This window comes from Tiliqua scincoides, chromosome 1 (assembly GCF_035046505.1).
Source record: "Tiliqua scincoides isolate rTilSci1 chromosome 1, rTilSci1.hap2, whole genome shotgun sequence".
Taxonomy (NCBI): Eukaryota; Metazoa; Chordata; class Lepidosauria; order Squamata; family Scincidae; genus Tiliqua; species Tiliqua scincoides.
Genome location: NC_089821.1, coordinates 212,625,853 through 212,653,528, shown reverse-complemented (window position 1 = coordinate 212,653,528; position 27,676 = coordinate 212,625,853). Strand labels below are relative to the sequence as shown.

At 41.0% G+C, this 27,676-nt stretch overlaps 1 protein-coding gene across 3 annotated transcripts; it reads left to right on the top strand.

The window, feature by feature from the left end:
- On the top strand, positions 1 to 27,676 carry FBXO30 (F-box protein 30). Of its 3 annotated transcripts, none has more exons than XM_066615416.1 (7): positions 1 to 133; positions 10,554 to 10,653; positions 18,462 to 18,530; positions 19,026 to 19,127; positions 20,272 to 20,319; positions 21,469 to 23,530; positions 24,488 to 27,676. In XM_066615416.1, exons 6-7 carry the CDS (start codon positions 21,485 to 21,487, stop codon positions 24,689 to 24,691), a joined length of 2,250 nt encoding a protein of 749 aa, XP_066471513.1. In that variant the 5' UTR covers positions 1 to 133; positions 10,554 to 10,653; positions 18,462 to 18,530; positions 19,026 to 19,127; positions 20,272 to 20,319; positions 21,469 to 21,484; the 3' UTR covers positions 24,692 to 27,676. The 3 variants fall into 3 exon arrangements, with proteins under 3 accessions (XP_066471513.1, XP_066471506.1, XP_066471522.1); XM_066615409.1 differs by having other exon boundaries at positions 18,462 to 18,541; XM_066615425.1 differs by lacking the exons at positions 1 to 133; positions 10,554 to 10,653 and adding an exon at positions 10,766 to 10,827 and having other exon boundaries at positions 18,462 to 18,541.

Genomic DNA, 27,676 nt, shown 5'->3' with positions numbered 1-27,676 from the left:
GGTGAGCCGGCGCTCGCGGACCTGCTCCCTGCCCTCGCGCCCCGCCCGCCGTGAACTCTCCCCGAGAGCTGTGGGGAGGAGGGGGGGCGCGGCTGCCGGTGCCTCCGCGCCTGAGGCGAGAGTGCGGCGGACGGTGAGTTCGGTGCGAGTGGCTGGAGGAGGAGCGGGGCTGGGCGGGCACCGCTGCTCCCCACCGGCCGTGGAGTGAACAGATGGCGGCGGTTGGGGATTCCCTGGTGGACGGCGCAGGGCGGGCCTCGGTTGAGCCTCGCAGGGCCGCGAAGCCGCCGGTGGGCCCCCGACCACCGACAGACACTTCGCCCCGCAGACGCCGCGGCTCCTCTGCTGGGACGCCCGCGTCGCTGTGGGAGGAAACAGTGGCAGTGCCGGGGAGGCTGCAGTCCTGTCCACACTTCCCTGGGAGTAAGCGCCACTGACTGGAGCGGGGCTTCCGAGTCCCATGCGCAGGCCTGGGCTCTGACTGGCCTGTCTGCTGCTGCTGCACAGCCCGCTCCTGTGCGTGTCTACTCGGAAGCAGGTCCATTGGAGTCGGTGGGGCTGCCTCCCAGGAGAGCAGCAGGCAGGCCAGCTGGAGCCCAAGTCTGCGTGCCTACTCGGAAGCAAGCCCCATTGTAGTCAGTGGAGCTTTCTCCCAGGAAAGGGTGGATGGGATTGGGCTGGGCACGTCCCCCCAGCAGTCCGAAATCCCCATTGTGCCTGATGCTGGGGCCCTGTGGTGGCTTCCTCGGTCCCTGCTCCAAGGCAAGGCGTGGGGTCATTTTATGGTGTATAGAGAGAAGTGCTGCACTGCTCAGGTCTGGCCTGCTTTATGGGTGTGTATGAAAAAGACGTGCTTAAGAGAGGTGTTTTTCTGGGTCCTAAATGACTTGCTGCAGTGGGGTGAAGAAAAGCTGGTGCCTTAAAAGGAGATGGTGTTGCTTCTGTGTTGTATGGGGAGGAGGGGACAGAGAGAGACTGTTTGTGTAAACTTCATTTACTATAAGGAAGAAAGGAGCTTTGTGGATAGTAATAGCAATCTCTTCCTTCTGAAACATATTAGCCCCGTGTACACCTCAAATACAAAACAGTTTCTGCGTTTGCTGCCTGTTGAAAGGGGAGCAAGTGGGTGTAACTGTCAGGTATTGTGAGGTCACAGTAAAACTTCAGCAACTTTGGAAAAGACAAATCCTAATTATTGTCAATTGAGAATCGTGTTGGATCTTAAAGAAGACTATAGGACTGATTTGTGGTGATAACACCAGTTATCTGAAGGAAAGGGTCAATTGTTACAGCAGATGGCAACCAAATACAACTCAGAGCTTTTATGTTAAAAGTTTATGAACCAAAGATGTCCTGTCAGTGAAATAACAAATAATTTTTTTTTAAAGTAGACCTGATTTTAGAGAACACTGGGAATAATCTTGTTCAAGGGTTCCCTATCAGATAGGAATGTGTTTTTTAAATAGCCTGCTTTGTCATACAGTGATAAGCTGTACAGTGGTGAAGCTTATTTTAGCTGAGTCACTGTTGTCAGCATCCCTTTGACAAGAAGTCTGTGGAGTCATCTGCTTCTTCAGAGGCATAGGAAGCATTTCTTTAGTCCATAGAACTTAATTTCCTTATATTTTAATGTTTTTTCTCTTTTTCCTCACAAAACCATTGCTTTAATATAGGGGTGCATTGACATATGTGGTAACTGGATAGATCATACATGTATATTCATAACTGGCTGTACTTAAGGAAGTTTTGAGAAGCCTTTGTTTACTTACAATTTTATTATTTCTGAAAAAAATGGTCAAGCTCTTTTCACTGTTCTATGGTTTTTGAAACTATATATAAGGAAATCATTTCTCTATCTTTATCATTTTAAGTCTTTGAAAAAATGTTTCTGGAAAACACCTCTTATCCTGCTGTGTTTCTTGAGAACAAGTCCTGTTGCTTTTGATGAGATTTGCTTTTAAGCAGTCAGTTGTAGAACTATAGCTTAAATGTAGCATTTATGTCAGAAGAGAGGTTTCTTTGTTCCACTTAATGCATAAACATTCCATGCATTGAACTTTCTACCTGGCTACTGCTTAAGGTACTAGTAGGGAGTGTTCTCAGGAGGTCATGTAATTCATCAAAATTTAGTTGTGTTAATGCTTTTTCTATTCAGTGCATATGTGTTATCACTATATTCACGCTCATTGCACAAAGTGAGCAACAAATTAAACTTTTAAATAGGTTTTAATCCCACTTTTAAATTATGATCAGTGGAAGAAAATTCAGAAATAGCTTTCAAATGAAAAAGTCAGCTCTGTGGAATGTGTAACTTTTGAATGTCCCATATATTTGATAGCTTATTTCAATTTTTTTCACAAGACAATTTTGTAAGATATTTCACTTTGTGTTACTAAAAGCCAGAGTAATATACTGGATCAGCTGCATTGTAGCTGTATCTCTCTTTAGGCTTGTTTATATCTAACAAAGCATACTTTTTTCCAGAACCAAAGTAACAATTGAAATGTAGCCAGCATTTGCATCCTAATAGAATATTAGGGGGTCAGTTATATCTTTCAAAAAATTTCCTATTACTTAAACCTTTGAACCTTTGAATTCCACACCAGCACAGGCTCTCAGCGCTATGCAATGGATCACACTACCTCAGCAACTCCCAAACTGTGGGTCTCTGTACACAGGCAGTGTACTGTGACCCAATTTTTAAGCAGTTGCAAAACTGTTAGGGCAGATTAGGCCATGTGCATCAAGGATTAAACAAGGTGCTACTTGGGGAGAGCACTGTTGCCCAATCACCAATATAGCAATACCCTTTGGCATTTATACAGGCAGCAGTCTCTAGGGCAGTAATTTCCAAACCTTTTTGACTGGTGGTTCTCTTGACCTACTGGGCGATTGGCTACTGTTCCCTATTAAGGCTATAATCCTATACAATGTATAGGGCAGCAGGTTTTCAGCAAGGATTCCGCAGCTCCACTGGCTAGTTTCCATGACACTCTGGGGAACCATAGCTCCGTTTGGGAACTACTGCATTACTTGATCACAAACCCTGATTCTGCCTAAATCAGTTATTTAAACAAATCCACAGTGAATCTTCACCCTCATTCTGACATAAAGTCTATTGGCAATGGATAAATGTAACTGGAAATAGTAGGTTCAAATCCCTACTCAGCCATGAAGCTTTCTAGGGCAAGTGACATTGGCCTAGTGACATTGGACAAGTCGCTATTGCTCAGGCTAACCTACCTCACAGGGTTGTTATCAAGGAGGGAAGGGACCATGTACTCCTTGGAGTAAGGGCAGTATAAAAATGTGAAAAAACTTGGAAAAAACTCATGCTGAGTTCTTTGAGCATTACTCGCAAGGAAGTGTGGATTGAAGTCTGAGGGCCCAATCCTATCCAACTTTCCAGCACTGGTGCAGCCGCAATGCAGCCCTGAGGTAAGGGAACAAATGTTCACATACCTTCAGGAGGTCTCTGTGACTGCCTCCCCACCATAGGATGCAGTGCATGCCCCATTGGCATGGCTGCACCGCCCCTTGAAAATTGGATAGGATTGGGTCCTGAGTCATGTAAAACAAAAACACTTCCTTCAGAACTGGCTCTTTGAGACAGTGCTTGCTTTTTTCCTGGCTAGGACAGAATTTGCTAAGATTAAAAACTCAGAGGCTTCCTTTCCTTTTATGCCTCATGAGATGCCATGCATAAAATAGTTAAGAAAGTATTTCATATTGTCTGAATGCTTTCACAAATAACTTATTTTGGTTTGTCAAAAGCCTGTATGAATATATAGTATCACTGAAAAATGAGACATTTAACAGATGGTGAACTTCACACCATGGATCTACAGCAATAGCTTATACTCCAACCATGCTTGGGTTTCTTTTGTTAGGTTTATTTGGTTATCCCTGTTTAATGCTGCCTTTTCTAAAAAGCTATTTCTTTTTCTCAAAAAACTAATTCTTTTCTCTCTATCTTGTTTTCCTCTCTTTATGCTAATTTCAAGTAGCAGTGCTTGTAAAATTGTGTATATAAGGATGTGTCTTGGTGTTGAATCTGTCTTGAACATGAAGCTATACAAATTGCAACTTGGGAAATGCAAACCCAATAGTGAAAAGAATTAACAGTTGCCAGTGAAGTGTAATGTGTGTAGCAAATGCTTTGCTTCTCTGGAAAAAATTGGTGCCATGGTAATGATAATCAAAATTACCTGTGTCTAAACCTTGTACTGTGCAGAGCAGTAATCCTTAAGAGCAAAGATATAAAGCTTAGTTCTATCAAGATTTACTTGATAGAACTTAACACTGTGATTTGTTAGGTTGTAAGCAGACTGCAGATTTTGTTTCACAGTTGGAAGCAGTTTGAAGGATTACTGCTTGTGATGTGTATACACCTCCTTCTGTTGCCTCTGGTTTGCAGATGGTTGGTTTATTCTGTTTCCAGATAATACTGACTTTATTTAGTATGGTGAGAAGGTAATGGAAACATCATTTTGTTTACAGGAATATTGATGGTTTTTATTTTTAAACCCCCCCCCCCCATTTTTACAACTTGCAATCGTTAAGAAATTTAGGTACCTTTGCCTGCAACTGCTTGAGGTTCTTATTTAAGAACATAAGAACAGCCCCACTGGATCAGGCCATAGGCCTATCTAGTCCAGCTTCCTGTATCTCACAGCGGCCCACCAAATGCCCCAGGGAGCACACCAGATAACAAGAGATCTCATCCTGGTGCCCTCCCTTGCATCTGGCATTCTGACATAGCCCATTTCTAAAATCAGGAGGTTACACATACACATCATGGCTTGTAACCCATAACGGATTTTTCCTCCAGAAACTTGTCCAATCCCCTTTTAAAGGCATCTAGGCCAGATGCCGTCACCACATCCTGTGGCAAGGAGTTCCACAGACTGACCACACGCTGAGTAAAGAAATACTTTCTTTTGTCTGTCCTAACCCTCCCAACACTCAATTTCAGTGGATGTCCCCTGGATCTGGTGTTATGTGAGAGTGTAAAGAGCATCTCTCTATCCACTCTGTCCATCCCCTGCATAATTTTATATGTCTCAATCATGTCCCCCCTCAGACGCCTCTTTTCTAGGCTGAAGAGGCCCAAACACCGTAGCCTTTCCTCATAAGAAAGGTGCCCCAGCCCAGTAATCATCTTAGTCGTTCTCTTTTGCACCTTTTCCATTTCCACTATGTCTTTTTGCGATGCAGTGACCAGAACTGAACACAATACTCCAGGTGTGGCCTTACCATTGATTTGTACATTTGTATTATAATATTAGCCGTTTTGTTCTCAATACCTTTTCTAATGATCCCAAGCATAGAATTGGCCTTCTTCACTGCCACCACACATTGGGTCAACACTTTCATCAACCTGTCCGCCACCACCCCGAGATCTCTCTCCTGATCTGTCACAGACAGCTCAGAACCCATCAGCCTATAGGTGAAGTTTGGATTTTTTGCCCCAATGTGCATGACCTTACACTTACTGACATTGAAGCGCTTCTGTCATTTTGCTGCCCATTGTGCCAGTCTGGAGAGATCCTTCTGGAGCTCCTCACAATCACTTTTAGTCTTCACCACTCGGGAAAAGTTTGGTGTCATCTGCAAACTTAGCCACCTCACTGCTCAACCCTGTCTTCAGGTCATTTATGAAGAGGCTGAAAAGCACCGGTCCCAGGACAGATCCTTGGGGCACACTGCTTTTCACTTCTCTCCACTGTGAAAATTGCCCATTGACAACCACTCTCTGTTTCCTGGCCTTCAACCAGTTCTCAATCCATGAGAGGCCCTGTCCTCTAATTCCCTGACTGTGGAGTTTTTTCAGTAGCCTTTGGCGAAGGACCGTTTTGAACGCCTTCTGAAAGTCCAGATATGTAATGTCTACGAGTTCGCCCGCATCCACATGCCTGTTGACCTTTTCAAAGAATTCTATAAGGTTTGTGAGGCAAGACATGCTGATTCTCCCTCAGCAAGGCCTGCTCGTCTATATCAGGGGTGCTCAATAAGTCGATCCCGATCTACCAGTCGATCACCAGGCAAAATGAGTAGATCGCAGGCTTCTCTCCCATCCAAGCATCCCTGGGAGTGAAGCATCCCTGGGAGTGAGCCCCGCCCTGGGAGTGAGCTCCTGTCCATGCATCCCTGGGAGTGAGCCTACTTCACTCTACTGGGGTGACTCATGAGTAGACCTGGAGAGGAGCCGCTGGCAGGCTTCTCTCCTGTCCATGCATCCCTGGGAGTGAGCCCTGTTGACTCTCCTGGGGATGACATTCTTTCCCCTGTTTTTGCACTGGTATGTATGGAGATCTGCCCCCCCCAACTTCCATCTGTTGGTTCTGTGTGCAAGGAGTTTTGCACTGGTCTTGCTGTGATGTCTATATAGAGATCTTCCCTCCCCCACACCTTTCCTTTGTTTTTGCACTGGTCTGTATAGAGATCTGCTCCCCCCCCCCCACTTGTATTGGAATCGAGGAAGATCTGGTGAGGAGGTAGGCTGTGGTGTCAGCAGTGGCCCCTTTAAGGGTAAGGCCTGGACATCCAGCAGAGTGTGCTGCACAGCTGCAGCCACTTGAAGGCAATAGGGCCCTCAGGGATATAAGAGCACCTGAGGCAGGAAGGGCTACACTTATTTATGTGAGTCAGCCTTTTCCTACATGAAGATCTTTAAGTCCAAGTACTGTTCCACCATGACTGATGAACATTTGGAAGTGTGCTTGAGGCTGGCTGTCAGCAGCTACTGTCCGGGCTATGCATCCTTGGCTGATTCACTTCAGTGCAAGTCATCAAAGTAAACTCAAGTAATTACAAAAAATGTTTATAGTTAATTATGTTGTATTGTGCAATATTGGCTCATGCGGTTATGCAAGGTACACCAACATACATTGTACACATAAATGTTATATGTTATGATGGCGCGAACATTGTAAAAAAACTCTGGTAGATCTCCGGGCCATGCTGGGTTTCAAAGTAGCTCTCGAGCCGAAAAAGTGTGAGCACCCCTGGTCTATATGTTTTGAGATTCTGTCTTTGATGAGGCATTCCACTATCTTATCCGGTATAGATGTTAGGCTGACCGGCCTATAGTTTCCCGGGTCCCCCCCTTTCCCTTTTTAAAGATAGGCATGACATTTACTGTCCCCAATCCTCTGGCACCGTGACCGTTTTGAGGGACAAGTTGCATATCTTAGTCAAGAGATCTGCAACTTCATTCTTCAATTCCTTAATAACTCTTGGGTGGATGCCATCAGGGCCCAGTGACTTATTGATCTTTAATTTATCAATGAGGTCTGAAACATCTTCTCTTTTAACCTCTATCTGACTTATTTCCTCGGTCAGGAGGGGCCGTTCGGGCAGCGGTATCTGCCCGAGGTCTTCTGCCGTGAAGACAGATGCAAAGAATTCATTTAATTTTTCTGCCATCTCAAAGTCTCCATGAATTTCCAATTACCAATTCATGGTACATTTGGAATTATTTTTTACGTAAAACTGAGGCCTTTTTTTCTTAAAATGTTAACTATACCAAACAGTAGGATTTTTTGTTCAGTTTTGTATAGTAAGTAAGTGGTAAAGTAAGTTTAGATCAATAAGTCCTGAAATTTCCTTTTCATATTTTTCTGAAGGCTTCAGAATTTCTTGAAGCTCTACATTTCATATAGAAAATCTTTTCTCCTTCCCCTCTCCTCCCACTTGATGGCTCTTGGCCACTTATGAGAACCACTTGAGTTCTTTTAAGCTTCATCCTGAACCTGTTCTCCAGGTCAAAGATGCCTGTAGTTATGTTACCCCAGCAGTATGAGAAACTAGAAGCTTGACCATATGGAGAAGAGAAGGCAGACACTTTCTGGAGAGAGCTGGAGGGCATGAGGTGTCTGCATACTAAATGAAAAGTAGGGTAGTGAGAGTTTCCATGTACAGGTTGAGCATGAGTTCCAAGTACTCATGTGGATGGCAAAAAAACACACTATAGCAAATCAATTTAAAAAAACAGTTTCTTTGCTTCTGTGATTTAAAAACAGCATTGTTGACATTTGCCATGTAAGATAAGAGTCATTAACAAGACAATCCATCAATCAGTCCTCCTCCAAGAGCTTACAAAGAGCTGAGAGCTTACACTCAGCTCCTCCCTTCACCAATGCAAAGGTATCACCTTTCTTTCACGTGCTGGGGGAAGGGAGGGGTCCAAAGGAGAGAGAAGGATTGATGGATTGTTAGCCTGCTGCCCCCCCCTCTCTCATATTAAGGAGGCTGTTGTTAAAGGACTGTTCAGTTTTTAAAACTGATTTTAAAGGGATGCATTTTCCCCTTCTCCAGGGATTAGCACATTCCTTCTCATTTGCAGGGGCCTTCATGTTGAGTCAAATCAGTGTATAAAAAATCCATGTATAAATAGGCTGGAGCTGTATGTGATTTTTTTCCCCATAATATAAAAACCTGGAGGTCATCCTTGAAAGCTGTTTGATACTAAATTCAAGATAGACAAAAGGAAGTACAGTAGTGCTTCGTACAGCGTATAGTTCATGGAATTTAGTGCTTAGCTTAGGCCGCCTTCCTTGAAAGCAGATTAGACAAATTCATGAAGTCTTATCTGTTACTACTGGTCATGTTGGCTATCTGCTTCCTCAAAGTTCAGAGACAGTATGCTATTGAATATCACTTACTGGGAAGCAACAGCAGAAGAGGCTTATTTGCCTACATGTCCTGCTTCTGGGTTTTCCAGAATCATCTGGTAGGCTTCTTCAAGAATTAGCATGCTGGGGGGAGGGGCCAGCCAGCACTGAGCAGACGTGCCTTTCTCGGGTTCTTGAAAGGCACTCTGTTTTTTCCCAAAAACTGTGGATCCAAGGAGAGCCAAGGATTGTTTGTCAGGGGAGACAAACTCCTCCATGTGATGGCACGATTCCTAAGGAGATAAAGCCAGGGGGCTTTCCCAGGAGATTCTGCCGTCTTGGCAGCAATGGCGAAGAATTCATTTTGATCAAGCTGAAGGCCCCTGCAGGGAAAGACGTTGAAAGACTTAAGTGTTATTCTCTTTGTGTATGCCTGGCATGAACTGAGTGATTTGATTGCCTGATTTGGTTCTTTTTTGCCGTGAGAAGAAGAGGAGGGGGAAGATTTCCCCCAACTGTCTATCGGTGTGAGGAGAAATCGTAGAAGAGATTTACCAATCTTCTTATGGTTATCTGAAAATAAAATTACAACTTTACAATTTTGAATTTCGGTGGATTATAAATTAACTGTCCTTGGATAAAGTTTGTGCATTGGAGTGTTTATTGCCTTGGTTTGCTACTATCATTTGGGGTGCGGCTGGATGTTTTGACATTCTTGCGGATTGAGGAATGCGGTTGCCAAGGCTACAAGTATAAACACAGTAGATAAAAAACAAAAATAAAACAAGTACAGTGTACCAGTGACATCTAGTAGATTTAAAAAGACATTGCAAGAACTGGATTTGTGTTTATAAGTGGAGCAAGGAAGATCTGAGGACTTCTGAGGACATCTAGTGGTCTTAAAGAACATTAACAAAGATGGCGGCTAAAACTTTGAAGGAAGGGTGAGGTTACAAAATATACCAGAAGAGAAAGAAGATATGTCACGACGGATTGCCAGATTAATTAGAAGGGATTGATACATCGATGGAGGAGATATTTAAAGAACTGGATCCGGTGAGAAGAGTGAGCACTTTTTATTTGTGAAAACCTGAATTACCAAGAGAAACTTATGTGAAATCCATCAGGACCTTTTACAGAGATAAATTACTTGAAGGCCTCACAGGAAAAGGAATGGATAGTGGATGACAATAAAGTTAAAATTTTGAGATATGTTCCATGGAGCGTGAGGAAGAAGAGAGAGAGAGAAAATAATGAATGCGGTGGAAATAGACAGACTTTCAGAAATTTTGGATCACCAACAAAAACTGACACAAATTGAGCAATGGAAACCTTTTTATGCTTGGTTGAAAATGAAGTTTTAGAAATATATGATAGGGCATTTAGATGATTGTATTATATATATAATTTGATATGATATGATAGATGAATGATGAATGAAAAATGATATTAAGAGGTAAATTTAAAAGAGGAAATTGATTAAGATATGTAATGATTTGTTAGTTTTAGCGATATATGATATATGATTTCCTGCACCCTCTTTTGTGTGTTTTTTTTGTGTTGTGTGTTTGTTTATATTTGTTTTTGAAAAATATTTAAAAAATTTTTAAAAAAAAAGAATTAGCATGCTGAACTCATTAAATCTTTGGTCTGATCCTGTGGGGAATGAGTAGGTTCTTGCATTCTTGTGTATAATTTTGAATCCTGTGGGGCAGGAGAGCAGGGGGCCCTCAGTTCTACCATTACTATAAGCTGATTTTGTGATGTAGTGTATATGTATCTTTTTAAAAGGCTGGCACACATATGTGCATATCATTGACTTCATTTTTTGAAAGTATTTGCTTGAAATCAATTAACTGACCAACTCTAGGCTAGTTCTTTCTCTTTTTAAGAGAATCTTCTCACCTGTTAATCCTTCTCTTCTTTTTTTTTTTCCAGAGTCTGCTGCTTGTAAGGAGACACTGAGATCAAGTGCAGAAGTGCCTTACACATGAGATCTGGCTCTCCACTTGATTCCCCTGTTTTACAGTTTCATCAGGTAGAGTGCTTCTGTGCCTGATGCATTCTCTAAGTCAGTATTCCTCAACATTTGTCCTCCACTGTGCCACTTCATATGGTCCATCTATTCAAAGTACCACTGGAAGAAACTGGCAATGATATCATCACCAGTTACTTCTGGATTGGGAGACCAGATGCAACGTGACAAACACCAGTAAGAGGCTTAGGGTGGATTGTATGTGTGTGTGGGGGGGGGGTGCTTTTTCAAGCTCTGAAAAGTATGCTTTGGAGCTCTGCCTGCCTGGAGCCTAGCCTCCTACCACTGTTTGTTGTGTTGCATTCCAGGTCTCGCTGCCAAGCAGCAGAGGTCCCGTGAGCACCCCCAGACACCACCACAAGTATCACTGTTTGAGAAACACTGCTCTAAGTTGTTTCCTAGTGTAGTTGTTCAATCTACTGTCCTAGGTGAATCAGAGTTTTGAGGAGAGTTCAGTGGCAGGAGGTGACAAATACATAGCACAGATACTTGGGCAATATCAAAAGCAATTGTTAACACCCAGATAGTAGAAATTATTAGCTTGTATTCACATAAGCATCAGTGGAAAGAAACTTGCAGGAGGAGTTTTTCCTGCCCCCCTCATCTCTACTGTAGCCATCTGAGTGTCCTTAGAAAGTCATTGCTGGGGACTGAGGGCACAATCCTATCAAACTTTCCAGCCCCAAGGTAAGGGAACAAATGTTCGCATACCTTGAGGAGGCCTCTGAGAACAACACAACAACACAGGAAGCTGTGCATACCCCATTGGCACAGCGGAAGTGGCACTGGAAAATTGGATAGGATTGAGCCCTGAGACAACTCTTGAGATTGGGGTGGGGGGTGGGAGGCTGCGGTGCTCAGGAGTAGATTTTCAGAAGCTGCAGTGGGGCTCAAGGGGGTAGGAAAGATCCTTTGTGTATGCTTTGTTTTGCTTATGCCTTTTAGGATCAATTGTTTTTGAGGATTAAACATAAAGTTAGTTATGTATGAGAAGGATTTCGTTTCCTGACTCTTTCGGAATTGTAATCTGAAATGTAAAACATTCATAATGAAATTGATTTGTGGTCAAGTAAGAAATTTAAAATATTGATTCAAATATAAACCTAATTCTTTAAAAATTTAATAGTTGATACTGCAAAGTAAAATACTTTAATTCTTATTTTTGCTCAGTATGTTGAAGTACATACAGTGGATCTTCTTTTGAAGCATTTTATTGTACCATTTACTCTGCCTTGTCAGTGTGTTTGATGGCTAAACAATACTGTACTTGTTAATACAGTATGGTTTCCTGCATACTAAATTTATCTGCTTTTTGCTTTTGTTAACCATGTACAGAAAACAGTTCAAAGAAGGCTGTACATACTAGACACCTTTTCCACTGGCTGTTGATGTTGTCTCTTTTGTATTTTTTAATTGTCAGCATTTTGGGGACAGGAAACCAATTATTGATTTATTTTACTATGTAAACCACTTTGTGAACTACTCCTGTTGAAAAGCAGTATTGAAATGTTCAGTAATAGTAAATAGTTGTTATAATAATAATAACAATAACAACAGTATTTATATACCGCTTTTCAACCAAAAAAAGCAGTGGTTCTCAGTGGTTTTCTCTGTAAGTAGCGGTTTACAGAGAAAAATCAAATAACTAATGACTCCCTGTCCCAAAAGGACTCACAATCTAAGAAGATGCAAAAGAACATCAGCAGACAGCCACTAGAAGAGAGACTGAAAAAGTCTCCAGTGCAGAGTTTGAGGTGGATCCCTTGCAACTCAGAGTAAAAATATTTATTTCCCCTTTCCCCATGTTGTACAGCAGCCACCTCAATGGGGCTACACATATCTGCGCCAGTGAAATCGATAGCACAATTAGCGATTAGCGGGGGGGGGGGGGTTAGAATCCAACCTAAGTGCAGGAGGCTGGTTTCAGTCCCCTCCTGGTCTGCCCACAGGTCCAACCTCCCTCCCCCACTCCCAAACACCCCTATTCCACTTTCCCCAACCCCCTGCGCTAGCTGCCCTTGGTGAGTGCAAACTCACCTCTACTGTGCCTGGATTTGGTGCAGGAAGGTCAGCGTGCGTCCTTGCACTGGCCTCCCTGACTCCTGTGGTGGTGCAAACACAGTTTACGGCATGTTCATGACACCCGGAAGTCAGCGCAAGGGATTTGTGCCAGCTAAACTGCAAGTCAGGATTGCTCTCTTAATAAGATTGGAAGGCCATCTTTTAAGGGGATAACTGAAATAGTTAAAGCAGAGAATTCAGCCATTACCGAAAATAATTCTTGTTTAAAAGGCTGATATAAACATCAAGGGAACATCTAGGTGGGTTTTATCATAATAAAATTCTTGATTTTTTTTTTCCTTCTCCCAAACAATTTCTGCAGGGCAGTTTACTCTCTGGCAGATTTTTCCATTTTAGAAGAGATTTTTACTTTAACTTGCTAACTATAAAACTGTCTTGAAACAGATGATGGAATTAAAAGAAAACTGCTTTAACGTGGTGTTCTTCATACTATGCAGCTTATAGATGCGCTATTCCTTGAGCTGCTAACTGATACAATTCAAATCTCCAGCTGTGTAGCAGTTCATATTGTGATAAGGTTCTGGGATGCCCTTGGCAAAAACACCAACTGTAACTATAAATGATACAGCCAGTTGAAATAGGTGTTTGTAGGTTAAGGAAGACTAGATTAAGGAAGGTTACCCATGTTGTAGGTTAAGGAAGAATGAGAGGATGATGGTAGATCATACTGCAGAGTTATCGGTATTGATGCTCAAGTTTGTGGTATCTTTTTACATGAGACAAACAGGAAGAAACAAGACCCACACTTTTATAGAACTAGAAATTCAGGCTATGTGAGTATTTAGCATATTCTAAGAGTGAGTAAGAAAATAGAGGTATCTTTGTGTTATAAACATGTATAAAATGTTTTTTTAAGTACCCTTTGAGCATTTAAAAAAAATACTAAATAGTACTGTAGAATATCCTATGAGGAAGCAGTTATAATTCCACTGTTCAAAGTTTAAAAGTGTAGCTATAGTAACTGAGTACACAAGAAGCAAAAAAGGATTTGGATTACACTGGGAATACCAAGAGCTTTCTATTTCAAATCATTATGATCTTAGCTTTGTACAAACATTGGTCATAGGGTTATTTGCTACAGCTGGAATTCTGGTTGTGGCAGCGGACTTTGTAAATAAACTTGGACAGCTTTAGTCAGCTGATTGTAATATGTACAATAACATCAGGTGACCTCTACCTTCTGAGTTCACCAGAACTGTGTATATTTTTAGGTTTCGTGGTTAGTAACAGGCAAGCATACATACTTCAGCATCTCAAATGAACTGAACCTAGTTGCTGACATTGCCTAATCGGAGAACAGCTGTTCTTTCTAGGTTTGTTCATTAGTAAGGGGCTCTATGTCAGAGGCTGTTATCTTTAAGTGTACTGACAGGAAATCAAGTTACACAGTGATCATTAAGGTTTGGTTCTAATGAGTGTGTCTAAGAGGTGGGTGAAAGTATAATAAAATAGTGTGCATGCAGAATGAAAGTTTATCATGTTGTGAACATCTTCTAGTTCCATATATTTCCATGATCATTTCATAGGATTGCAGGGTAATTTCATTACGCATTAGTGCAATTGGATATAAGTAGGGTACTCCTCAATATCTTATTTCATTGGAGTTATTTGTATTAAAAATACTTTTAATTGTGCTACATTTTTAAAAGACAAGTGGAAAAATTACAAGCAACATGTTCAAGAAGCCAGTGCTGGCAACCAGCAAAAAGGAAGGACAACCCTTTGAAAATCATGTTTAAAGAAAGTGTACCTATTGAGAAGGATTTCAGATTGAAAATCTGATAGCACTCTGACCAGTAGTCAGAATTAGAACTGTAAAATTTCTAGAAACTTTGAACCCTTTTCTGGGAAAAAATATGAAATGTATGCAGTAGTTATTTTCATACCAAGCCTAAATTTACTTGACTGCTTTAGCAGCATAAAATACATCATTCATAACTCAGAATATAGCTCTGGTGCATTTGGTGGGCCACTGTGAGATACAGGAAGCTGGACTAGATGGGCCTATGGCCTGATCCAGTGGGGCTGTTCTTAATATAAAATTGTACTAATTGGGGTGTGTGTGTTTAAAATTTAAAAGAATAAAAGCCTTCTTTTTGCACTTATATAATTGCAATTACAGGTCCAGCCTATTTATACACAGATTTTTTTATACATGGATTTGACTCAACATGAATGGCCCCTGCAAATGAGAGAGAATGTGCTGATCCCTGGAAAAGGGGAAAAATGCATCCCTTTAAAATCAGTTTTAAAAACTGAACAGTCCTTTAACACCAGCCTCCTTAATGAGGGGGGGGGGGCGGGCCACAGGCTAACAACCCATCAATCCTTCTCTCTCCTTTGCACCCCTCCCTTCTCCCAGCACATGAAAGAAAGGGATCATTTTGCATTGGTGAAGGGAGGGGCTGAGTGAACTGCTGTTGGATTGTCTTAATGACTCTTATCTTAGAGTCATAAGATCAGCAAGGCTGTTTTTCAATCACTGGAGCAAAAAACTTTGTTTTTTCAAATTGATTTGCTATAGTCTGGTTTTTTTATCCAAGTGAGTGCTTGGAAGGGAACCCACGCAAATAATTAGTCTCAACCTGTATACCTATAAGAGAACTTCAAACTGCTACTTTGGACTAGTTAGACCAGAGATTTTCAAACTGGTGGGTCACGACCCACCAGCCAGGGAATCCCTGTCTCTGCCCCCTTGAGGAGTGGTGGAGCATGGTAATGAAGTGATCACAAGGACTGTGTTGCTCCAGGGATGAAAAGGTGTTTTTCACATTTGCCTAAAGCCAGTACTGGCCTTTGGAGAGTGTAGGGAGCCCTGCAGACACCTCTGCAGGGCTCTCCAGGCTTCCACAAAGCTAAAAATAGCTATTGGAACCAACTTCCAGTTTTGTGATAGCCAAGACAGGGACACTGACATTCCTTATTGGCTTCCCTTTTTTCTGTTTTCTCTGTCTGGTTTTTCTTCTTCCTTCCTGTCACTGTGTCCTACCTTCACACCTTCCTTCCTCCTTGCGCTCTTCTCTGCGTTTTTTCTTTGCCCTAGAGATTGCTTCTTTGCTTTTTATGGCAGTGACCCATAGCAGCTTGTTGTTACTCCAATAACAACTGGAAAATTTTGTCCAGTTCTGTAAATTATTAAAAAAAACACTTCTTGAGAGAAAGCAACAAAACGGAAAACACTGAGACAGAAATTAAGATTGCTTTCAAAAGGAATGTTAATTATGCTTTTGATTTGACAGAAATAAATAGCTATTATTAACCTTAAGGGTAAAATTCTGAAAATCATGATTTGTGGATTCTGACAACTTAAATTTTTGCATGGTATGTATGAAATTTATAATTGGTTTACAGTTGGTGCCTGCATGTGCTCCCTTGCTTTCCTTAGCTGAATCATGAGGTCGTTGTACCTGACTGTGGGAACTGGTGTAATGCTTGGATTATTAGGCATTAAAATGCTAGAGCTATGAAAAGAATGACATGGTGATGTGTACTACAAAACAAATAACTGCATATTTCTGCTAATAAGTCTGTTGCTTTTATTCTTAATGTACCCTAATACTAGACACATTTACTTGGAAATAAGTTCCTTTGTTCGAATGGAAGTGACTTCTGTAGAAGTATAGTTTGTATTGCAACTCTATAGCCTGCCTACAGTTTATATGCCAAGCACAGGGCAAAACTCCAATGACTATTTTTTTTAAAGGGGAATGTCAGTTTAGGAAAGAGCAGTTTCAACAGGCTATTGGAAGAGGTGAGTGCTTATCACTTTCCTTTCTCCAAAATGGACTTTCCTAAACTGTGTTCCTTTGATGGTGTTCTGAATATGTATGCCCTCCCACATACCTGTTTGGAACTCTGTAGGAAAAGATGGGGAGAGGGGGAGAGAAGTGAGGAGTGCCAGTTTTGGAGCAGAGAAAGTGGTAAGCACAGTATGCTTTTGAGCTTGTCATATCCAGAAGCGAGCAGTTTGTTTTTTAAAGGCCGTGGGATTTTGTAAAATTTTTTTGCATGTAATTTTTATATTGGCCTCAGAAATTTAAAACATGTTGGACAGTTGAATTCCATGTTGTTTAATACAGTAAAGTGCAATTTGTGAAACAGGCAGCCCAATCTTAAGCTGCGCTGGCTCAGCCAGGCTGTATGGACTGCACTGCATCCAGTGCAGCTCAGGAGGTGGCTGGAGTTCTCCTTTGGGTAAGAGGATATATTTTCCCTTACCCTGAGTAAGTCTCAGCCACCCCTATGGGGCTCCTCAGATCCAAACCAGCTATATTACAGACACGAATCTGGGAAGCCCCATATAGGGCTGCCCAGCCTGGGAAGAGGGTTTGGATGAGGTGTGCACTGCAACTGCTGAACTCACCCCCCTTCCAGGTCTGATCCTCCCCTTGCCCCAGAATGCCCCCTCCCACCAACCTCTCACAGCTCCTGCACTTCCCGCTGTGACCTTTCCTGTGCTAGTTGGTCCTGGGGTCTGATATGGCACTACCAAGCCAGTGCAGACCTTTGTGCAGGCTCAGCCAACTCACAAGTAGTCCTTTGAACCAGTGCAGGGTTGGCTGTGCTGGCTCAAGCATGGGTTTGGATCATGTTGTTAGAAGGATGCTTGGACAGAGTTACGGTAATTCATAATTCATAGTTTTTCTAGGTAATAAAATAAACATACCTGCATTGGTGCAATGTGCTAGTGGAGATCCAATTCCAGTAGTGTAATATCCCACCTTACAAAAAGTAGGCAGAGCATTGCCTTATACCACATTATAAGAAAGATATGTTCTTTGGCAGTGGAGGAGACTACCTCAACCCCAAGTTAAGTTGATGAAATGGGTAGTGCATTGGTCTGTAATGTGCCCCATCAGGCTTGCAGATACCTTATTGTTCGTTAATGCAAGTAAGAATTATTCCAGGTGATCAAACAGAGAAGCTTATAGAAATTGAGCTTTTAAAAAATTTGTCCCAAATAATCAGTCTAGATAAGCATGAGCAGGTGGATAATTCAGTTTATAGGCTAGTAATTTTTCTTCTAGCTCAATCCTAGCTATATGTATTTGGAAGTAAACTCAATTGAGTTCAGTGGGACTTAACTCCCAGGTAAGTGTATGTAGGATTGCTGCCTTAGGCTTCCTTGAAAGATTGTATTTCAAATGAGGGTCAATATTTTATTTAATTGAAGTTGTTTGCTGCACAGGTATCTTTAATTTTACATGTTTGATTTACACCAATGTTCGCCAAACTATGGCCCATGGGCCAAATCTGGTTCTGTGGAAAAAGCCCTTCCTGTTTCGAGTGGCGCTTACCATTCCGCCATGCTACTGCTGATCTTACCAGCCAGTCTATACAGAACGTTGCTCTGGGCAGTCGCATCTCCAGGGTCAAAGCCTGCTGGAGCGATGAGCAGCAGACACGACTGCCCAGAGTGACTTTCTGTACAGATTGGTTAGCAAGATCAGCAGCAGCACGGTGGAATGCTAAGTAGCATTCAAAACAGGGAGGGCTTTTCCGTTGCAGCAGTCTCCAAACTCAGAACCACTGCATGTTACACATTTTAGAAATGATGTGCTTTGAAAATTAATACCGAAACCTAATTTACACACTGATTTTCAAATAACAAAATAAAATTTCCTGGTTCATTCTTCTGGATCTTTTAATTCCTGCATGTTCAGCTGGCTGAAGTTTGTAAGAAGGAACAAATCAGACTGTTAATGATGGAAATTTTTATTTTGTTACAGGAATAACTAACCCTCAAATGGCATTCCAGCAATAACACACAAGAGGAATAAAAAGGAAAAACACTGAATGTAAGATGGAAGTATGTTTGATTAAAATTTTTATCATACAGCTGTCAGGCAACCTAGTCCAGTGAATGTTTACTTGGAAGTAAGCCACATCAAGTTCCCTGGGGCTTGCTCACTAGTGAGAGTGCATAGGATTGTTGTCTTTAGGAGCAGACCTAACCCAACTTTCAAGCACCAAGGTACGGGCAGTGCAACTCCAAGGTAAGGGGACAAACATTGCCTTAGGTTAAGGAGGCCTCCCTGACTGCCCCCCAACTGCAGGATGCAGCTCATGCCCCTCTGAAACAGCTCTGCCAGTGCTGGAAAGTTGATTAGGATTGAGCCCTTTGACATTTTTCCACAGATGTAATTTGCAGTGTTATCTGAGGTAATAACTTGATTGAAACCTTGGATGCTGAATGAAAAGAGAACTGGTTATGATACTTGGTAAATTCTTGAATTGAAAACCTGTGTGTTCTGAATTTTGCTTCATAATCATATGATTCTGTGTCTTAACAGCGAGTTGGCTCTAGCGTTGTTCCCTTTTGCATATACTTGGAATGGAGGGTATACAAAAAAGAAGACCTGTTGCTCTCTTTTGCCTTGGAAAGTCTTGATCTGGTGAGTCAGCTTTCCGTTTATAAGCATGTCCAAGGCTTATACTGAACTATGTCTTTGAAGAGGACGGACATAGCCTCCCTACAAGCTTTTGCAGTTATTGGTTTGGTTGCATATAGATACAATAGAACAGAGCTGTATGAAGGCTGATAAGATTAATGATGCAAATCTTTCATTGGTCACAAACTCTTGAGGTGATCCTAGAGAAGCTTCTGCTTTCTCAGTGCCTCATATACAATACAAGGATGATAGTATTGGTGTCCCCCCTGGGGTGTTGTAAGGATTACCAAGATAACATATGTGAAGTGCTTAGACATTTGTAGTGGCCTATATATCAAGGTATTAACAAGTAGATGTACTTGTTGGAGTATCTAGTGATGAGCTTAATATTATAGTCATGTATTGAAGTATCCTGTACAATCTGTGCTGCTTTGGCCTCGGGCGGACAGTGGTTCCTCCGGTTTCCCTCCTGAGTTATGTACACAGTTGACTGATACTTTTGAGCCAGAAGCCTTTAAATCTTGATTTAGAGGGGACAGTTATCCTGCATGATTCTTTTTTTTATGATTCTTTTGAAGTAAGATCAAGTTTCAGTCTTTTACTAATCTTGGGAATTTCACTCTTACTCAGCACTTCACTCAGCATAAATAAGTGCTGACAAAAGCATTCTAATCTCGCATTTATTATGCCTTATAGGATTCTTCTAGGGAGCCATTTTTCTCTGGCCATAGTAATGTTATAGAGCAGTGGTTCTCACATGTTTAGCACCAGGACCTACTTTTTAGAATGAGAATCTGTCAGGACCCACCAGAAGTGATGTCATGACTGGAAGTGACTTCATCAAGAAGGAACGTTTTTAACAATCCTAGGCTGCAATCCTACCCACACTTACCCAGGCGTAAGTCCCATTGACTATCATTGTTAAAAGCATATATAGAGTAGCCTGTTCAAAGTACAGATCTGTAACATTTCCCCAGATGCAGTCACATACCATGGTAGTATTAAGTCTAATATATTAAAAATAAAATATTGAAATGAATGGCAACATACCTGAAATTGGCCCGCAACCCACCTAGTTAGTCTCAACCCACAGTTTGCGAAACACTGTTGAACTGATTGATACTGACCTGCTTTTTATTCTATTCAGGAATTCTACGTGGTCTGAAAGGAATCTTGCAAGATTAACACAGTTAAAGTATGTATGAATATTTATAAGGTTTGGTTTATTTGAGCAGTGCAGTTCTTACATGTGGAAGTTTATTTTTACTACTTCTTGCTATGTCATTTAGCATACGGCCATGTGTTCCATTCTGCTAGGTGTATCTGTCATGTCTAGACAGTCTGTCATGTCTAATTCATAATGTTTTGATTCACATAAAAAAATCAAACCATGGTTTACTTCAGTGTGAGCATGCTTCAGGTTCTCACACTCCCTCCTTTGTTGCAAATCACATTGATGTGGCATCTGAACCAGCAAACTGTTGCTTGTTCTTGACCTGTAAACCAGAATTACAAACCAGGGTTTGATTGTGGTTTGCAATTTTGATTTGGAGAGTAAGTACAAACCAGAGTTTGTTAGTTTGTTGTAACATCAAAGTTACAAGATCCATTATTATGTGTAATTTAAGAATCTGAAGCTAATTTGACTATTTTTGAGGGGGGAGGGATATAATCTAGTACAATCCACTGTGTATTATGCATGCACACACTCCTGTGTATTTATACCATATACTGTATAAAAACCTCAAATGCCAAACAAGACTAACTGGTCCAGAAATAGGGCTAGGTAAAATGTGTATGTTTTGGAAAAGGCATGAGTCTGAGCTTGAAGCATTTATTGCCACCTCTGTCCTCCCTGTAAGGGTGGGAAGTGTATCTTCAGTTATGTTCATGGGACAAACAACTGTGCTGTTGAGGTTACTGTCTAGTGGCACACACATGCTTTGCAAAGACATATATGCAGCTCTAGTGGGAAAGACACCGCTCTCATCACCACCATGATTTGTGGCATCTTTTGGGTCTTTCCAGTCCAGATGAACTGTATAAGTTGAGATAAATAGTCCATGTTAGCTAGCAGACTGAAAATACTCTGCCAAGTAGGGAATCTCCTACTTGCAGGTTAGGAGATAGACTTTAGCTTGTAGTAGTGGGTGGTGGTACACCTGGTGCAATCAGTTAGTTGTCTTTGAATTTTATATATGATATTGAAAGTTCCTACTTTCTGTATTGCACATAGCGGCACCTTGTATGAACTCAGAAAAGTACTTTGTTAACAATTTTTTGGGTGTTGGCTTTTTTTAGTAGATGTCATCTTGCATAGTCTCTGCTTTCTTTCTCTTCCTAGAGCTGAATGTGCAACCATGGAAGAACATCTGCATTGCGTCAACTGTGTAAGTCGGCGTTGTATGACGAGGCCAGAACCTGGCAATTCTTGTGACTTGATTGGGTGTCCTCTCATTTGTGGAGCAGTGTTTCATTCATGCAAAGCTGAAGAGCATCGGCTTTTATGTCCACTTGAAAGAGTGCCTTGTCTGAACAGTGGTTTTGGCTGTCCATTTACAATAGCCCGAAACAAAATTGCTGAACATCTAGAAATATGTCCAGCGAGTGTGGTATGCTGCACTATGGAGTGGAATAGGTGGCCAGTCAGTTATGCAGATCGGAAATCTTATGAAAATCTAAGTAAAGATGTTGATGAAGTTGAACAGTTAGACATGGCTCTAGCCCTTCAAGACCAGCGAATGCTTCTGGAATCCCTTAAAGTAGCAACTATGACATCAAAATCAGCTGATCAGGTGTCAAAATCCCGAGAACATACTGCTGTTGCTAGTACTCCAGATGCTACTCTTTTAAATGGCTTGATGCCTATTGATGAAGAATCATATGGTGCACTTTATCAAGCTACTGTGGAAACAACTAAGAGTTTAACTACAGCACTAGATATTCTGAACACTGCTACTAGAGACTTAAGCATGTTAAGTTCAAAACTTGGCATTTCACAGTGTGAAACACAGGAAGATTTTCGGACGAAAGAGCAACATTGTCATAGAGGTTTGCAGCACAAAAAAGTAGAACACGATTGCCTAGAAGATGACGACGTGGGAGCAGTTGGTGGCATTCACTTGGATGTCTTGAGTCAAAATGAACAGTTAGAACAAAATGGCTCAAGTGATTTTTGTTATGACAACTTGCAGCCATACAATTTGAACATGACCTTTGACGATACCTCTTTCTGTAATGGTTTTCATGTAGAAAATACATGCACAGATACACTGCAACAGAATGAAGAGCTGGAGATGTGTAATTCCAAACAGTTCAGTGTAGCAAATGGTGCATATAATGTATCTCCTTGTGGTGATTCATTGAATTCTTGCGCCCCTGTTTCTGTACCAACACAACTTAAGGAAGAAATACCTCTGCACGGTTTGTCTAATGGCACTATTAATCATATATATATGTCACGTGACTGTAATGAAGAAGAAATATTACAGAGGCGAATAGAACAAGACATACTCAGACACATAGATTCTCACCGTACATACAATTTCCGTGCAAAGTACTATTTCTCTGCATCAAAGGAAGATAAAGCGGTAGATACATCAGATTTAGAAATAACAGAAGATCCTATGGGTCTTCAGGGAATAGACTTAATCACAGCAGCGTTACTGTTTTGTCTTGGAGACTCTCCTGGTGGTAGGGGAATATCCGATAGTCGTATTGTTGATGGATACCGTGTTGATTTTGGAACTCAGACATTTTCTCTACCTTCTGCCATCCTGGCTACAAATACCATGGTGGGGGAGATTGCTTCAGCCTCTGCATGTGATCATGCCAATCCACAGCTTTCAAATCCAAGCCCTTTCCAGACTCTTGGGCTAGACTTGGTATTGGAATGTGTGGCTAGATACCAAACAAAGCGCTCAATGTTTACATTTGTTTGTGGACAACTGTTTAGACGGAATGAATTTTCTTCACATTTTAAGAACGTACATGGAGATATTCATGCTGGTCTAAATGGGTGGATGGAGCAGCGATGCCCTCTAGCTTATTATGGATGTACATACTCTCAGCGCAGATTCTGTCCTTCAACACAAGGAGCAAAGATTATTCATGACAGGCATCTTAGATCATTTGGGGTTCAGCCTTGTATATCTACTGTACTAACAGAGCCTGATAGGAGATGTTGTTTAGGACTGCGTAGTGATCATCTGAGTAATCTTCCATTTGAGGTTCTACAACATATTGCAGGTTTTCTAGATGGCTTTAGTTTATGTCAGCTTTCACGAGTGTCACACTTAATGAGAGATGTATGTGGAAGCTTACTGCAGGCACGTGGAATGGTCATACTACTATGGGAAAAGAGAAAGTATCCAGATGGAAGTTCTTCATGGCAAATAAAAGAAAAGGTCTGTATATTTTTTCCCCTCTTTGTATACATGGTGGTGGGAACATGTTCTTTGTCCAGAAGTTGAGATTTTCCAATACTGTTCTCTACGCCCTCCCACTGCACAGAGGCACAGAGTTTGAATGGGTGAATAAAACTTGGTTTTTTTTAATGATAAACTACTCCAGAGGTAGGACATCTAACATTGGGAACAATATTAAAATTAAATATTAATTTTTATATTAATATTAAATTTTATTAATATTATATATCTGATATTAATATTAAAATCTGTAAGGAACTAAGCACTGTTCCTTAGAGAACAGTGCTTAGTAAATAATAAGCATGCTTTTCGAACAAGAAGCCTAAATTATGCTGTTCACGGCCCTGTGCAGCCATTCAGATCCTACATGCACTGGGAGATTAAGATCATGTTCACTTTTCCTGCCTCCACTTGATCATACATTGGATATCTGTAGGAGCCTACATGTGTAGCGCCTTATCCACAAAGGCCCTCTCTGAAGATGTACAGATTGCCGAAATAAGGCCTGTATGCCTGGTTCTGCATGTAAGTCCCTGTGCAGATAGCTGGGTGGGCAGGCTGGCACAGTCCCTTGAAGGTAGCATTTGAATGTTTGCATAGGGCTAACATATGCTGGAGACTAAACTGTAATACCTTTATATATTATAAACTTCAGCTAAAAGAACCTCCTATAGAAATACAGTAGGCCCTCTTTATTCATGGATTTCAGTATCTGGATACCGAGCCTGTGACCTCCTGGATGCAACTGGAAGGCACTTCCTATTGTATTGGCAGGCCCCCCAAGACCCAACTATGGATTTAATTTTCTGGGGAATTCAGTATCCATGGGGAGTCTTAGCACAGATCCCTCGTAGATACCAAGAACTCAGTGTCTTAAAGTAAAACAGTTAAAAGCTGATGGATCTCATTAATAGCAAAACTGATTTTATTTTCTAGGTGTGGCGATTCAGTACAGCTTTTTGTACTGTAAATGAATGGAAATTTGCTGACATTGCGAGCATGGCTGACCACTTGAAGAAATGCAGCTATAATGCTGTGGAAAGAAGGGAGGAGGCTGTGCCACTGCCGTGTATGTGTGTCACACGAGAGCTTACAAAAGAAGGACGTTCCTTGCGCTCTGTCTTGAAACCTGTACTTTAAATATGACATTACTCTAATTGCACATACAAACAAGCACCTGATGTAACCTCTGTGTAATATTTGACACTTTAATTTAGTAAAGATTTCTAGGTAAATCTACTCTGTCATTGTGTACATAATGTTTTGAAGTGGCATTTATTTTTTTATAATTCTGTCTGGCTAGAATTAATGAAAGTTGCCTTAACGTTTGAAAAATATGGAACTTGCTGGACAGGGTAGTTTTATATAACATACCATTGGTAAATTTTTCATTAGAGATTTCTGTGATTTATTGGTGCCCTTTTTATTGAGTTTAGAGAGATGCACATTCAGTCCAGAACGTGAACTGTGTAGAAACAGGCATCTGACCAAACAACTTATATATTTGGTCTCTTTGCAAGTTAGGATGTAAGCAGTCAAACTGAATGCCAGTCACAATTTTAGCAGTGCATATCTTGAATAAACCTTTTTGTTCTTTAAAAATTGCTGTGCTCATTTAAGCTGACCCAGTTGTATTTAATGCAGCTTCAAGATGAGGAGATTCTGTAGGATGCGTGCTTTTAATGTTGATTTGCAAATAAATAGGGGGTGAAATCCACAACCCTTTGAAGTCAGTGAAGTTTCTCTTTGATTTTAATGGAGCTGGATTGTATCCTAATTTAATAATGGTATAGCAGATTTCCTTTTAATGGCACTCCCTCTTAATGGTTGGCAATAGCCTGATGGTACAAAATTTAGTTTTGTTTCAGTCTAATGTACATGTAGAATGATACTTTGGCTTAATTTTCTCCCCTCATCTTTGTTTAGATGGATGAGAGGTAAACATGAACAAAATTCCTGTTGCTTGCTGTCGTCCACCTACGTAACTCATAATTTTAGATTAATACATCTGATGAAGGGCTCACATTTTATGGTATTGATGGAATTCATTTTATAGTTAACATGCCTACAGATGTACTACTTGACTTCAAGGCTATTTTAAATTTTATAGGACACTGATTCTAAGCACGATTTGAAGTAAGGTCTATTGAAATATGGAACTTATTTCCAAGCAGATGTGCCTAGGGTAGAGGTGTCCGTATGCCATCTTTATAAGATGAGAACCCATTCATTGAATAAAGCATATCTTAAGTGCATGTTTATCAGTTTCATAACTCCATGTTTTCATTGTCTTCCATAACTGAGGACATTGTATTAAAAGTTTACTGTAATTACAAGAATGCCTTTAAATATACTTGCATAACTCAGAGGCTTTCATGATACTGCTAGTTTATTGTTCTTGATAAATGTGCCACAGACTAAAACATACAAAGTTTATATAAATAAAATAGGGTGTTTCCGTTTTTAAAGAGGAAAAGTATTGAAAAGATGGGTATCAAGATAGCTACATCTATAAGGTTTGTATGGAAATAATTTTAGAATACTTGATCAAGAGTTCATATATACAGCATGTTTTAATCCAATCTGGGAAATTCCCTTGTTCAAAATGTTGGCTGCCCTTTTTTAACTCTTCTCCACTGTCCCCATTCTCTAGTGCCATATGAGATGATTACATTTGAACACTTGTTTTATATACCTGCTCTCTGTAATGTCTGGATTTGGGATCAGTTAGCTATTCTCACAAAGCTGCCTTACTCTTTGAAGAGGCTAGTGAAAATAATATTCCATCTGTTCTGTAGAATCTAGTTGATTGTCTAACTTTTTATGGTTTGAAAAAAAGAAAAGGGACATGGTTATTGTACTAGCCTTAATTGAATCTTCTTTATAGAGTTCTCTAGATTGTCCCTGTAATTGGGAAATCTTGATTGTAAGAATGTCATTCTTCATCAGTCTCTAGGTGCTTTTTGCGTCTTTCTTCCCTCCCCCCACCCAAAGGGGAGGTCCTTCAGTCTGAAACTGAAGCTGCAGTTTTACAAGCTGCTTCCTATATATATTGTTCATTAAATACCTTGTTGGCGTATACTAGGGCTTATCAAACGGGCGTCATAACGTCCCAGCCAGAGAGCCCTGGCCACTTTCCCCTTAAGGGGCGGGGGCAGGGGGAGGCAGTGACGTGATCCCCAAGATTGTGTCACTAAAGGGGCTGCAGGGACTGGGATGTACTCACCAGTCCCTGCAGCAGCCTGTCAACGGTTTTGCAGCAGTCTGTTTTGCAGAAGTGGAGCACGATCTCCACTATTCTAAGAGTTGTTTCCACTTTCACTTTTTAAACTACGGGGAGCCCTGCAGACACTCATGTAGGGCTCCCCACACCTCTGACAGGCTGCTGCAGGGACTGGTGAGTGCACTCTAGTCCCTGCAAGCCCCCCTTAGCAATGCGATCCTGGGGATTGCATCACTGCCTCCCCCGCCCCTGCAAGAACGTACTTCGGTTCAAACTCTCCTAGAGAGTTTGAAAACCAGTAGTGTATACTATAGTATTATTTTTAACTGTTTTCCTGATGGAGTATAGAAGTGAGCAGAAGTGTATATTGGGTCCTTTCAGTGATGAGATTACAGCCGTTAAAGGCTTACACTGAAGGGAAGGCGCTCTAGCTTTAAAGGAAGTACAGTTTTTACCCATGATGAACAGTTGTTTCATAGTAAGCATTTTGAACACTTCATTGTCAATATTATGCACTTTTATTTTCAATGCTTGAAACTGTTAAAAAAATCCAGAGCTATTAAAACAAAACTGTAAATCTGTTTTACTGTATACTCTTGCGTGCAAGAAAATTCAGATCTAGGATACCAATATTTTATACTGCTATGCAGTGTTTTCAACAAACAAAACAGTGGTATGTAGTTTGTCAATACTAGATTCTTCCTCTTGTACTATACCTTGCATTTTAAATGTACACCAAGTATCTCCCAGTCCTTTTATATCCAGTTGCATTGCCTTTACTTCAGTCACAGCTTCATTCATATTCTTATCAGTACTACACTACCTTGTTTAAAATTGTTTTCATTGAATGCCATTTTTGCAATGTCTGTTATCTTAATAAAACATTTGCCATTTTCCTCTTT

Excerpts from the sequence above, each read along its gene's own strand:
- FBXO30 (XM_066615416.1), top strand. The coding sequence starts at position 21,485 with ATGGAAGAACATCTGCATTGCGTCAACTGTGTAAGTCGGCGTTGTATG. Across the intron at positions 23,531-24,487 it reads CATGGCAAATAAAAGAAAAG|GTGTGGCGATTCAGTACAGC; the intron begins GTCTGTATATTT and ends TTTATTTTCTAG.